Here is a 12,191-nt window from a genome sequence, read left to right as displayed (position 1 = left end):
TGGGTAAGGGGCATTAAGGAATCTACTCCTGAAATCATTGTTGCACTATATGCTAACTAACTTGGATGTAAGTTTAAAAAATAAATAAATACATTTTAAAAAATAAATAAATAAATTCTATCTCCCCCTCTCTGCCCCCCCACACTGTTTTTCTCCCCAAAATACATAACCATTAAATAAATTTTTTAAAGTTATCTAGCTTTGCTGTATGAATTCAAACCAAACAGAAGTATAAAAAGTAGAAGTAAAAAGTATAAAAAGCAGCTCATATACTAAAATTGGCACAATCCAGAGATTAGCATGCCCCTGCACGAGAATGACAAGGAAATTCATGAAGCGTTTAAAGAAAAAAGTAAAAAGTGAATAGTGAAAACTGCTTTCTTGTCAGTACTTTAGCCATTCAGTGAAGATCAAAAATTCCATGAAAATCGAGAAATACATGAATACATAGATGTTTTTTAAAAGACAGCTTTATTGGGGCGCCTGGGTGGCTTAGTCGGTTAAGCATCCGACTTTCGATTAGGTCATGATCTCGCGGTTCGTGGGTTCAAGCCCCGCGTCGGGCTCCGTGCTGACTGCCAGCTCAAAGCCTGGACCCTGCTTCAGATTCTGTCTCCCTCTCTCTCTGACCCTCCCCTGCTCACGCTGTCTCTCTCTGTCTCCTAGAAATAAATAAAAAAAAAAATTTAAAAAAAGAAAAGACAGCTTTATTATGATGCATTTTACATACTATAAAATTCATCCATTTCATGTGTACGATCCAGTGATTTTTGGTAAATACAGACCGCAATCATCACCACACATATATACTTTTTGCAAAATGACATAGTTACTTTATTGGTTTCTATTTAACTTATTCTCCCGATTCTAAAATGTTCTTACAGATGCCCACGGCATAGTAAACATGGACAGGAAGCTACCTTTGGGAGTTTTTGGGTAGTTCTGTTCCTGCCAGTTGAGCTACCTGACTGCCAAATGTCAGCTGGGTTTATTCCATTTACTTATATCAGTAAAATTTGCTATTTAAAAAAATTTTTTTTAATGTTTTATTTATTTCTGAGAGAGAGAGAGAGAGCGTGAGCAGGGGAGGGTCAGAGAGAGAGGGAGTCACAGAATCTGAAACAGGCTCCAGGCTCTGAGCTGTCAGTACAGAGCCTCACGTGGGGCTGGAACTCACAAACGGTGAGATCATGACCTGAGCCAAAGTTGAATGCTTAACTGATTGAGCCACCCAGGCGCCCCTAAGATTTGCTATTTTAACTAGATTTTTGAAAATTTATGATAGATGAATGTCAAAAAAGATGTTTCTATGGAAACTAAGTTGAATGCTTTGGAAAGGCTTGTTGAAAGCAAATTGCTAAACACTTGTTAGATTAGGTATACATGAAAATTCTGTGCTTGGAAGAACTACACACATCTAGGAGAACTTTGCATTCAGATTGCTTCACAAGTGCCGTTTAGTTATTGCTCCACTTTATATTTTTAAAAATTTTTTAATGTTTTATTTATTTGTGAGAGAGAGAGAGAGACAGCGTGACCACGGAGGGTCAGAGAGAGAGGGAGACACAGAATCTGAAACAGGCTCCAGGCTCTGAGCTGGCTGTCAGCACAGAGCCCGGCGTGGGGCTCGAACCCACGAACTGTGAGATCATGACCTGGGCCAAAGTCGGTCGTTTAACTGACTGAGCCAACCAGGAGCCCCCATTGCTCCACTTTAAAGAAACATTTAAATTACAGTGACTTGTGAAAAGCAAGAAGTACTATCACTCTAAGAAGCCCTATCACCAGGGGCCCCATAATCACAGAAAAAGCCTGAGCCTATCTCAAAAGATTAATGAAGCAATTTACATTTATTAAGTCTTAAGTTTAAAGAAAACAGAGTGGGTTCTCATATACCACAAACTTACTTTTCTTAAACAAAACTGTGTACTGTTTTATGATTCTGCATTTTAATTGACTTTTTTCACTACCAACTAACCACCAGGCCCAACAGCATCAGATAACAGGGCTTCCGGTGGGGATGCAACCAGCTTCTCCTTTACAATATATTGAAACATTTTTCACATAGTTATATATCAATTTACCGTATCTTTTATAAAACTCGCCTCACAATACTCCATTGTGTAGGCGACACATCTTAATTTACTTACCAAATTCTCTATTCATAACTATTTCGGTGATTCTCTGAAAAAATATTTTAAGCAGGGATTAAGCTAATGAATGTGGCAATAGTACATAAAGTGGATTGAAGAAGGGGGGATGGAAAAGGGAGACATGAATGAAAGGCTCCTGAAACCATCCAGCTCTGAGAAAAACCAGCAAGCGGCAGTGGTTCACACACCCAACACGTGTTCTTGTCAGTCTGGGGGCCCTATTTCTAAAAAAATCACACCATTCTTTTCCACGTCTGTATTTTAGTTTATTCCAGTCTTCCTGCGTTTCATCTTCGCCCGTTGAAATCCTATTTTTCCTTCAAGATCCAGGCCAAATACCACACCCCGCCATGATGAGTCCTGGCTGGAAACGATCCCTCGCCTTCCATTTCTCGGGAGAGAACCGAATCCCCCCTTCCTTCCCTCCACAAAGCATTTTTCTCCCAAAGGCAGTACGGTTCAGTAACTGAGTAACAACTGTGGACCCGCCAAGTTGCTGTCTCGGGGAACCCTGCGTCTGACACAAATTCTCGGTGCCTCAGTGTCCAGACCCGTAAAATGGGGAGAAGCGTACTCAGGGTTAGGAGGATTAAATGTGCTAACAGGGATAAAGCGCTTAGAAGAAGGTCGGCTGTGCAGACGGCGTTGAACAAGCCGGGGCATTCATTTTGATTGATGGGGGTGGGCGGGGTGGAGCGCGCGGGCCGCCCCCGCAAGCGCCGGGTNCCCCGCCCCCGCGCCGGGCCATCTCGACCCGCCGGCGCCGCTGCCGCTGGTGATCTGGCATGGAATGGGTGAGTGAGGGGGAAGAGAATCCGAAGGGTTTGGCGACGCCTTCCCTCTCCCAACCTGGGTTCGCATCTGCAAGTGTGCGTGTGGAGGGCGAGGACCGTGGGCGCACGGCACCCGGCTGGCCCGACGTCCTGGGATCTGGGGGGCTACTCTGCGTTGGAAAGGGGGAGAGGAGAAGGGGTAGCTTCCGGTGAGCTCCGACACAGAGCTGTGGCCGCGTTAGGCTGTTTTGTGCTGTTCTTGTTTAATCCCCGCGGCGGTGGCGGTGGGGTGCAGCGTCTGGCACTTGGTCGGGCAATCCGAGCTGTGGCTGCAGGACCAGGGCATCCATCCTTTTATTCATTCACACTCTGAAGAGAGATTTGTTAGGTCCCTATGGTTCGTTTTCACATGTCACACACACGTAGTTATTAAGCATCCATTTGATGCTGAAGATAACGGCAGTGAACTAAACAGACCAAAGCCTTTGCCCTTTCGGAACTTACTTTCCAGAAGGGAGAGACAGGCTATAAAGAAATAAGTAAGACATAGAATAGGTTTTGAATAAAATGGTGATAAATGCGATGGAGAGAAATAAAGCAGGGAGTGGGACAGAAACGGGAAATGGAGGCTTGCAGTTTTATAAGCAGGGTCAGGAAAGGTTTCTCCCAGAAAGTGACATCTGTGCAAAGACCTGAAGTGGATGAGGAAGGACTCCATGTGGATAGCTGGTAGAAGGAACAGCAAGTGCAAAGGCCCTGAGGCAGAAGTGTGTTTGTTATGTTAGAGAAACAACATTCAGGTCAGTGGGGCTGGAGCTGAGTGAGCAAGGAGGAGAAAATAGGGGCGTGGGGTGGGGTGGGGTGGGGATGCTGGGGCCTGCAAAGGGAGTTGGCTAGAATGAGTTGGAAAGCCCTTGATGGGTTTGAGCACATGAATGACATAATATGACTGACATTTTTAAAGGACCACTCTAGTTGCTTTATTAAGAATAGGTTGTAGGGGGTTACAGACATTTGCAGGGAGACAAGTTAGGAAGCTTTGCAACAATTTAAATGAGAGATGATAGTGGCATGAAACACTACAGTAATAGGGGAGGTAGTGGTCAAAGTTTGGCTGTCTTCTGAAGGTGGAACCCATGGGATTTGTTAACGGATTAGATTCGGGATGAGCAAGAAAGGAAGGAGTCGGATGATTCCACGGGTTTAGGGCTGAACAAGGTGAAGGATGAAGTTGTCATTTTACGCAAATGGGGAAATCTGTACTGGGAGCAAATTTGGGATAAGGAGATCAGTACTCTGCTTTTGGACTTAATAGATTTGAGATGCTTGTATAGTCGTTGTAGACATCCAGATGTTGTAGAGTCGTTTGGAGTGTGGAGTCTAGGACAGAAATACAAGTTGAAGATTTATGTTGGGAGCCTTCAGTGTATGCCTGGCGTTTAAAGCCATGACAGTGGGCAGGACCATGGGAGCGAGTGTACACAGAAGAGAGAAGAGGTCTAAAGATTGGCACTTGAGGCACTGCCAACATTTGGAGGTTGCAGAGATGAGGAGGAACTACCTAAGGAGACAGTGATGGTGGAGAAGAGTCAGAAGACTGCAATGTCCGGGAAGTCTAGTGAAAATGTTTCAAGAGGAAGGAAGTAATCAGCTGTATGGAATTTTATCGACAGGGCAAGTGAGAACTGCTTATTGGATTTAGCAATTTGAAGATCACTTAATAACCTTAACAAAAGCAGTTTTGGGGGTGCCTGGCGGCTCAGTTGGTTGAACATCCAACTTGTGAGTTCGGCTCAGGTTATGATCTCACAGTCGTGAGATCAAGCCCTGTCTTGGGCTCCGCGCTGCGCATGGAACCTGCTTAAGAGTCTCTGTCTCTGTCTCTCTCTCTCTCTCTCTCCCTCTGCCCCTCTCTCCTGCTTACTTTTTCTCTCTCTGTAAAAAAAATAAAAATAAATAAATGAAATCGTTAAAAAATAAAACTAAGAGGAATTATAATAAATGAAATTTTTAAAAACGATAAAACTTTGAAGAGGAATTACAGTCAGCAAATGTAAACAGTTTACTCAAAGCTCTCTGCTGGGTTCCGGAGCTACTGCAGTGGAGTTAAAAGAAGTTATTATGAGAGAAATAGAAGATGCTTTAGGCTCTAGCTTTTCCTTCTTTAAAAAGGAATTCTTAAGCTGTGCCTTAAGTTAGAAATGGGATGATTACACTCAAAATGCAAAACGACCTCAGCCTACTTCTCCAATTGAGCAGCCAGTGACTTTTCTTCTAGTTCTTAGTTTTGGTTCTTAGAAATAGGAAAAAAAACAGGGCTCGGAGGAGGATGAGGCAAGGAGGCCCCGACATTGCAAAAGTTAAGAAGGCACTCACTTTCTAGCTCGTAGAAGTTCAGGGTCAGCACTTGCATGAACTTGTGAGTGAGTGCCCTCCGAAATTTTGTGTCCTAGGTGCTTTACTTTTCCTTCCCTAGTCCTTGAGTTTGATTGCTAAGTGCTTTTGAGTCTACTAACCCCAAATATTCCAAATGAGAAGACAGGGTAATATGTACCTCTGCTTACTTTTCAGTTGTGAATTTCGTGTCCCAATTGTATGGGTTTTTGAAGTTTTTATTATTTGATAAAACATGAGCCAAGCAAAAAAATGTGTTTTTTTTGAGGTGAAATTCATATAACATACAATTAACCATACTAAAGTAAGCAGTTCAGTGGCACTTAGTGTATTCATAATATTGTTTAACCAGCGCTCCTCTCTAGTTTCAAATTTTTTTCATCATCCCAGAAAACACTGTACCCCTTAAGTAATCACTCTTCCCTGCTCCCACCACTTCCTAGAAATGTCCAATCTGTTTTCTGTCTTTATAGATTTGCTGGTTCTAGATATATCGCATATAAAAGGAATCAAGCATTATGTGACCTTTTGTGTTTAGCTTTTTTCTCTTATATTAATGTGAATTTAGCGTGAATTTAATGTGAATAATGTGAATTTAGGTTCATCCACATTTTAACATATGTACATATGCAAGTAGGAGGTGTCAGTATTTCTTTTTTTATGGCTGAGTAATATTCCACCGTATGTATACACCACAGTTTGTTTACCCATTCATCCATTGATGGACATTTGGGTCACTTCCACCTTTAAGCTATTATGAATAGGGCTGCTATAAACATTGATGTACATGGACATGTTTTAATTTCTCTTGGGTAGCTATCTAGAAGTGAAATTGCTGCATCATATGGTAATTGTCAGGGTTAACTTTTTGAGGAACCACCAAACTTCACAGTGGCTACATCATATCGCATTTCCATCAGCAGTGTACAAGGGTTCCTATTTCTCCACATCCTGGCTTGCTCCTTTCCAATTTTTTTTTTTTATTAAAGCCATCCTAGTGGGTATGAGGTGGTATCTCCTTATTGTTTTGATTTGCATTTCCTTTTTTAAATTAATTATTTCTTTTAGCGTTTATTTTTGAGAGAGAGAGAGAGAAAGAAAGAAAGAAAGAAAGAAAGAAAGAAAGAAAGAAAGAAAGAGGGAGGGGCAGAGAGAGGAAGACAGAGGATCAGAAGCCAGCTCTGCGCAGACAACAGGGAGCCTGATGTGGGGCCCCAAGCTCATGACCTGAGCTAACATCGGACCTGAGCCAAAGCCAGACGCTCAACTGACTAAGCTGCCCAGGCGCCTTGATTTGCAGCTCCTTAATGACCAGTGATGTTGAACATGTTTTCATATACTTGTTGGTCATCTGTATATCTCCTTTGGAAATGTCTGTTCAAGTCCTTTATCCATTTTAAACTAGATTAACTTCCTGGGTTGTAAGAGTTCTTCCTATATCCTGGGTATTAAACCCTTATCAGATATCTGTTTTGCAAATATTTTCACCCTTTTTATTTTTTGTTTCCTTTTTGCAAATATCTTCTCCCATTCTGTACATTTCACATTCTTGATAATGCCCTTTGAAGCTTAAAACTTTTGAAAACATTTATAAACTCTAATTTTGGTTCATGAGTATCTGCCCTTGTGTTTGTTGTCTAGGAGACAGCTGCTGTAATCCCTTAAGCATGGGTGCTATTAAAAAAATGGTTGAGAAGAAAATACCTGGAATTTATGTCTTGTCTTTAGAGATTGGAAAGACCCTGATGGAGGTAAGGCCCTTCACCTTTGAAGGTTTGCTGACTGATTTCAGAGAATGTACTATTAAAACGCTTTGTCTTGCATTTTTAGCAGCAAGTCTCACAATGGTACTTTAACTCTTGAGTGGCTTATGGGAGGATTCCAACTAAACAGATTTGCCTTCTTAGAGAAGATGCCAGTGGTGGTTCTCATCCCCATCCTTTCTCTGTGGCTTCTCTTCTAGGATGTGGAGAACAGCTTCTTCTTGAATGTCAATTCCCAAGTGACAACAGTGTGTCAGATTCTTGCTAAGGACCCTAAATTACAGCAAGGCTACAACGCCATGGGCTTCTCCCAGGGAGGCCAATTTCTGTAAGTCCCGTTCTATGATGTCATACCACTTACATGGGATTGATTCTTTTTTTAATGTTTTATTTATTTTTGAGAGAGAGAGAAAGAGACAGCATGAGCAGGGGAGGGTCAGAGAGGGAGCGAGATACAGAATCTGAAGACAGACTCCAGGCTCAGAGCTAGCTGTCAGCACAGAGCCCGAGGAGGAGCTCGAACCCACGAACCGTGAAATCATGACCTGAGCCAAAGTCGGACACCCAACTGACTGAGCCACCCAGGTGCTCCAGTTTTTTTTTTTTTTTCCTTTTATTCAGATAGATCCATTCCTCTGATTCTTTTGAGCTCTTTGTCTCCCTTGGAAGGAAAGCTATTCTAAGATGTCTTCATGTAAAAAGCTTTATGGAACTTAATTTATTTTCTGTGAAAGAACAAGGATTTGTGTTCGGCCATCTGGGGGAAATCCGGACCCTCCCTGGCTTTGGGGAATCACAGAGAATGAAGTCGCTTCATCTGGGAAGTTGGTTGTTGATGATACATTTCACTCTGACAGTCGAAGCTGATAATCTTTGTCTTCTGCAGGAGGGCTGTGGCCCAGAGATGCCCGTCACCACCCATGATCAATCTGATCTCCATTGGGGGACAACATCAAGGTAACCTTGGCCTCTTTGCCTCCTTTTTTCTCTTTTCTAATGCACATGACCACTTGATTTTATTTATGTATTTTTTTTTACTTTAAAAGTTTATTTATTTTGAGAGAGAGAGAGCATGCACTCCCGCAAGCCCACGTGTGCATGAGTGGGGGAGGGACAGAGAGAGACGGTGAGAGAGAATCCCAAGCAGGCTCTGTCTTGTCAGCACAGAGCCCAACGTGGGGAGCGTCAGGAGGAAGCATGCTCTACATTATTTTCTTTTTTAAGTGTTTATTTATTTTTGAGAGAGAGAGGAAGAGAGCAGGCAGGGGAGGGGCAGAGAGAGAGGGGAACAGAGGATCCAAAGTGGGCTCTGCGCTGACAGCAGAGAGCCTGAGGCGGGGCTGGAACCCACGAACCGTGAGACCGTGACCTGAGCTGAAGTCAGACACTTAACCGACTGAGCCACCCTGGCACCCCTCAATACGTATTTTCTTGAGGAATAACTACGAGAGGAGAGGCTAGCGCAGGTCTCTTTTATTCCTCGAAGTGCCTTGTACATAGTAGGTATTCAGTACACAATTCTGGAAAGAATGGACATGTGGCTTCTGCTGTTGTAGGTGTTTATGGACTCCCTCGGTGCCCAGGGGAGAGCTCTCACATCTGTGACTTCATCAGAAAAACACTGAATGCTGGGGCTTACAACAAAGCTGTTCAAGAACGGTATGTAAGGTTGGCTGAAAAAGATACAGAACTGTCCTTGCACAGAAGTATCATGCTGGCTTTCATGCTAACGATCATTCCAGGAGCAGTGGCCAGTGACGCTCAAACGAGAGGCTTTTTATAAATATCTCTGTGCTTTCTATTCAGTTATATTGTAGAGCTAAAACTGCTTTAATATTAATTTTAAAACGAAAGGGTATCCTTTTAATATATATAAAGTTTAGAGTATTTATTTTGAAAGAGAGAGAGAAAGCACTGGGGCAGAGAGAGAGAGAGAGAGAGAGAGAGAGAGAGAATCCCAAGCAGGCTCTGCACCATCAGTGTAGAGCCCAACACGGGGATCAAACTCAGGAACCGTGAGAACATGACCTGAGCTGAAATCAAGAGTCAGGCGCTTAACCGACTGAGCTGCCCAGGGTATTTTTTAGTGTATTCTTTTTAATATAGAAAGAATATAACAACAGAATAAATCTCCAGCTTTAAGAAACTAACAAACAAAAGAGCCTTTAAAACATACCAAGCCCAAGGAATTACCATATATATTTTGGAGGACAGATTCTTTTGTGGTCCGCAGCAAGGGGTGAGCCTCCTACGTCAGTGTTTCCAACTACTCAGATGTGTTTGGATATTTAAAAGTGTACAGAATCACTTTTGGAGTGTATTTTTTTCAGTTGTTTCCCAACTTAAATTATACATCAGAACTCCTGGGAAATTAATTAAAATGGGTCCTGGGGCTCCATTCCTGGGATCAGGGATTTGACTTGGATTTAGTCGGTGTGGAGTATTCTAAATGGTAACAGATTTGGCATCGACTAGTATGGCTCTGGTAGCTATCCTACAGGTTTTCAAAGCAAATCATTCTTGTCTAATACCAGTTCTTCAATGCAACCCTTCCTTGAAGCCGTTTTCCAAGGTTCAGCCTTGCCAGTGACTCACATCTGGAAACAACATACCACTAGCTCTCTTCCCTTCCTACCCTTTGGCTACATGCTTAGCCACAGGGCTGTGTTGGGTCAGTAGTGCCACCTGATGGTCAGTGAAGGAAACTAAGATACTTTTTTTTTTTAAGATCTTATTTTTTTTAAGTACACCCCACGTGGGGCTCTAACTCATGACCCTGAGATCAAGAGTCACATGGTCCACCGACTGAGCCAGTCAGGTGCCCTGAAACTAAGATACTTCTGTGTCTCCACCCCGGGCCCTTTAGGCATCTCAAACCTCTGCTAAGTTTTACCCCTAATTCTGCTTGGACTATTCAGGGAGACAGTCACACGTAACTGGTTAAAAGTGGTAGATTGATGTGTTTGTCTTCACTTCCTCCTTATGCTGGAATAATGATCAACTGGTAGCAAAAGAATGAAAAGTAATAAACCCATTAGGGCAGATAGAACAGGAGAGAGGAGACAATAAAAGATGTCAACACGTTTTTGAAAGACAGAAAGCAGATGAATGAGTGATAATTGTTTCAGCAGAAAAAGCTGAGACCTTCTATCCCTATAGAAGGATGCGTGACAAAAAGGGAGCAGATTCACTTTTTAGAGCTCCAGAAAGGGTCAGGAATTAGACGCATAAGATCCTTTGGAAGGTAGAGATAAGTGCCTGGGGCTAAAAACAGGACTTTTCGTTGGGGAAAAATTTTCCTATATAAGGAATGATCAAACTGCCGGTTCCTGTAAGTGCACATCCAGCTAATTGCTCCTCCCCCATTGTGACAAAAAAAGCAAAATTTATTCTCTGGAGCAATTTACCTAGAGAAGTACCAGCCTCTGAGACAACAGGCACAGGATGGTGGTGCGACACTACGTGGCAAACCCACGCCTTCCCGCTTCCCTCCCACTCAGCTCCCAGAATGGTAGCAACTAGGCTTATGAGCTGCGAGGCTGATGTTTGGCAGACCTGTCTCTGGAAAACCTGACTGGCCCCAGAGAAAAGATCTGCAGGCTGATGTTTTGGGATCCTCCAAGACCTCGGGATTCCTCTTGACTCCCCTGAGGTGAAGCCAGCGGGAGTTAAGGTCTGTTCTCACATGAGGAGCCTCCAGCCAGCTTTGTGGTGTCTCGCTTCGGTATAAACCATGAGTCCGGACCCCCAGTCCGACATCTGAGGAAAGCTTCTAATGTGAGAGACAGACCAAAACCAACAAAAAGTATAAAAAGCAACTTAGAAGGAAATGATGGCAGTTCAAGGAGCCAAAGAAAACCTTAAAAAAAACAAAAAGCCTATAATTATTATCTTTGGAGGTAAACAGTTATAATCCAGGGCACCAGAAAAGAATGTGAATAAAACCACCAAGCAGAGAGTAAAAGAGAGCTCCTGGGAATTAAAAATTAAGACAACAACCACCACAAAAATGTGTGAGCAATATGGAAATATAAACTTGAGGAAATCTCCTAGAAATTAGAACGAAAACTCAGAGGTTAAAAAAAACTGACGAAAGAAATTTAGCTGTTTGGAAGTCCAGTATCTGACTAATAGGAGTTCTGAAAATCGCCCAGAGGAAAAGGGTGGATTGGAATTATCAAAGAAGCAATACGAGAAAATTTCTTAGGTCGACAGGACGTGATTTTCCAGATAGAAAAGGCTCACTAAGTGGTTAGGGCAAGGCATGAAAAAAGACTCACATTGAGGTACACTCCTGTGAAATTTCAGAGCCCCAGGATAAAGAGTAGACCCCAGGGAGGCTGCCCACAGAATCCGTCCTACTGACCGCCACTCCTAGCACTGCTAGCTAGAAGGTGGTGCGGTACCTTTGAGCGCTTATTTATTTATTCATTCATTCATTCATTCATTCATTCATTCATTCATGTATTTATTTATTTTGAGGCGGTGGGGAGGGGCAGAGAAAGGGGGAGAAAGAATCCCAAGCAGGCTCTGAGCTGTCAGCACAGAGCCCAGTGCGGGGCTCAAACTCACAATCTGTGAGATCATAACCTGAGCTAAAGTCAGATGTTTAACCGACTGAGCCACCCAGGTGCCCCAGTACTTTTGTGTTCTTTTTTTTCTTTTAATATTTAAAGTTTGTTTATTTATTTATTTATTTATTTAGAGAGAGAGAGGGAGTGAACACAAGCAGAGGAGGGGCAGAGACAGAATCCCAAGCAGGCTCTACGGCATCTGCACAGAGCCTGATGCGGGGCTCGAACTCACAAACTGTGAGATCATGATCTGAGCCGAGATTAGGAGTCAGATGCTTAACCAACTGTGCCACCCAATACCTTTGTGTTCTAAGAGAAAGTGATTTCCATCCTTCAATTCTATGCCAAACCTTCAAGTAGCACCCAGATGTGAAGGGAAAATAAAGACCTCTTCAGACATGGAAGAAAAAAGAAGAATGACCCTCTTTCCAGGCAGCTGTTGGGAAAGACTCAGGTTTTTTTTTTTATTTTATTAAAAATATTTTTTATTATAGTTTATTGTCAAGTTGGTTTCCATATAACACCCAGTGCTCA

The 12,191-nt window shown here is 42.8% G+C and overlaps 1 protein-coding gene and 1 pseudogene across 1 annotated transcript in view; both read left to right on the top strand.

Moving 5' to 3' along the window:
* Positions 1–251: 251 nt before the first annotated feature.
* On the top strand, positions 252–351 carry LOC144221672 (U6 spliceosomal RNA; annotated as a pseudogene).
* A 2,532-nt stretch (positions 352–2,883) lies between these two features.
* PPT1 (palmitoyl-protein thioesterase 1) overlaps positions 2,884–12,191 on the top strand; it is a 23,503-nt gene continuing 14,195 nt past the window's right edge. Inside the window, exons 1-5 of the mRNA XM_077751963.1 lie at positions 2,884–2,947; positions 6,962–7,071; positions 7,284–7,411; positions 7,970–8,040; positions 8,640–8,742. Coding sequence (XP_077608089.1) covers positions 2,944–2,947; positions 6,962–7,071; positions 7,284–7,411; positions 7,970–8,040; positions 8,640–8,742 — 416 coding nt within the window. The 5' untranslated portion in view covers positions 2,884–2,943. The remainder of the gene's footprint in view (positions 2,948–6,961; positions 7,072–7,283; positions 7,412–7,969; positions 8,041–8,639; positions 8,743–12,191) is intronic.

The sequence above is a fragment of the Crocuta crocuta genome, unplaced genomic scaffold, assembly GCF_008692635.1.
Source record: "Crocuta crocuta isolate KB4526 unplaced genomic scaffold, BGI_CrCroc_1.0 scaffold367, whole genome shotgun sequence".
Lineage (NCBI taxonomy): Eukaryota > Metazoa > Chordata > Mammalia > Carnivora > Hyaenidae > Crocuta > Crocuta crocuta.
The sequence above is the reverse complement of the archived record's forward strand: the minus strand, read 5'-3'. Positions and strand labels throughout refer to the sequence as shown.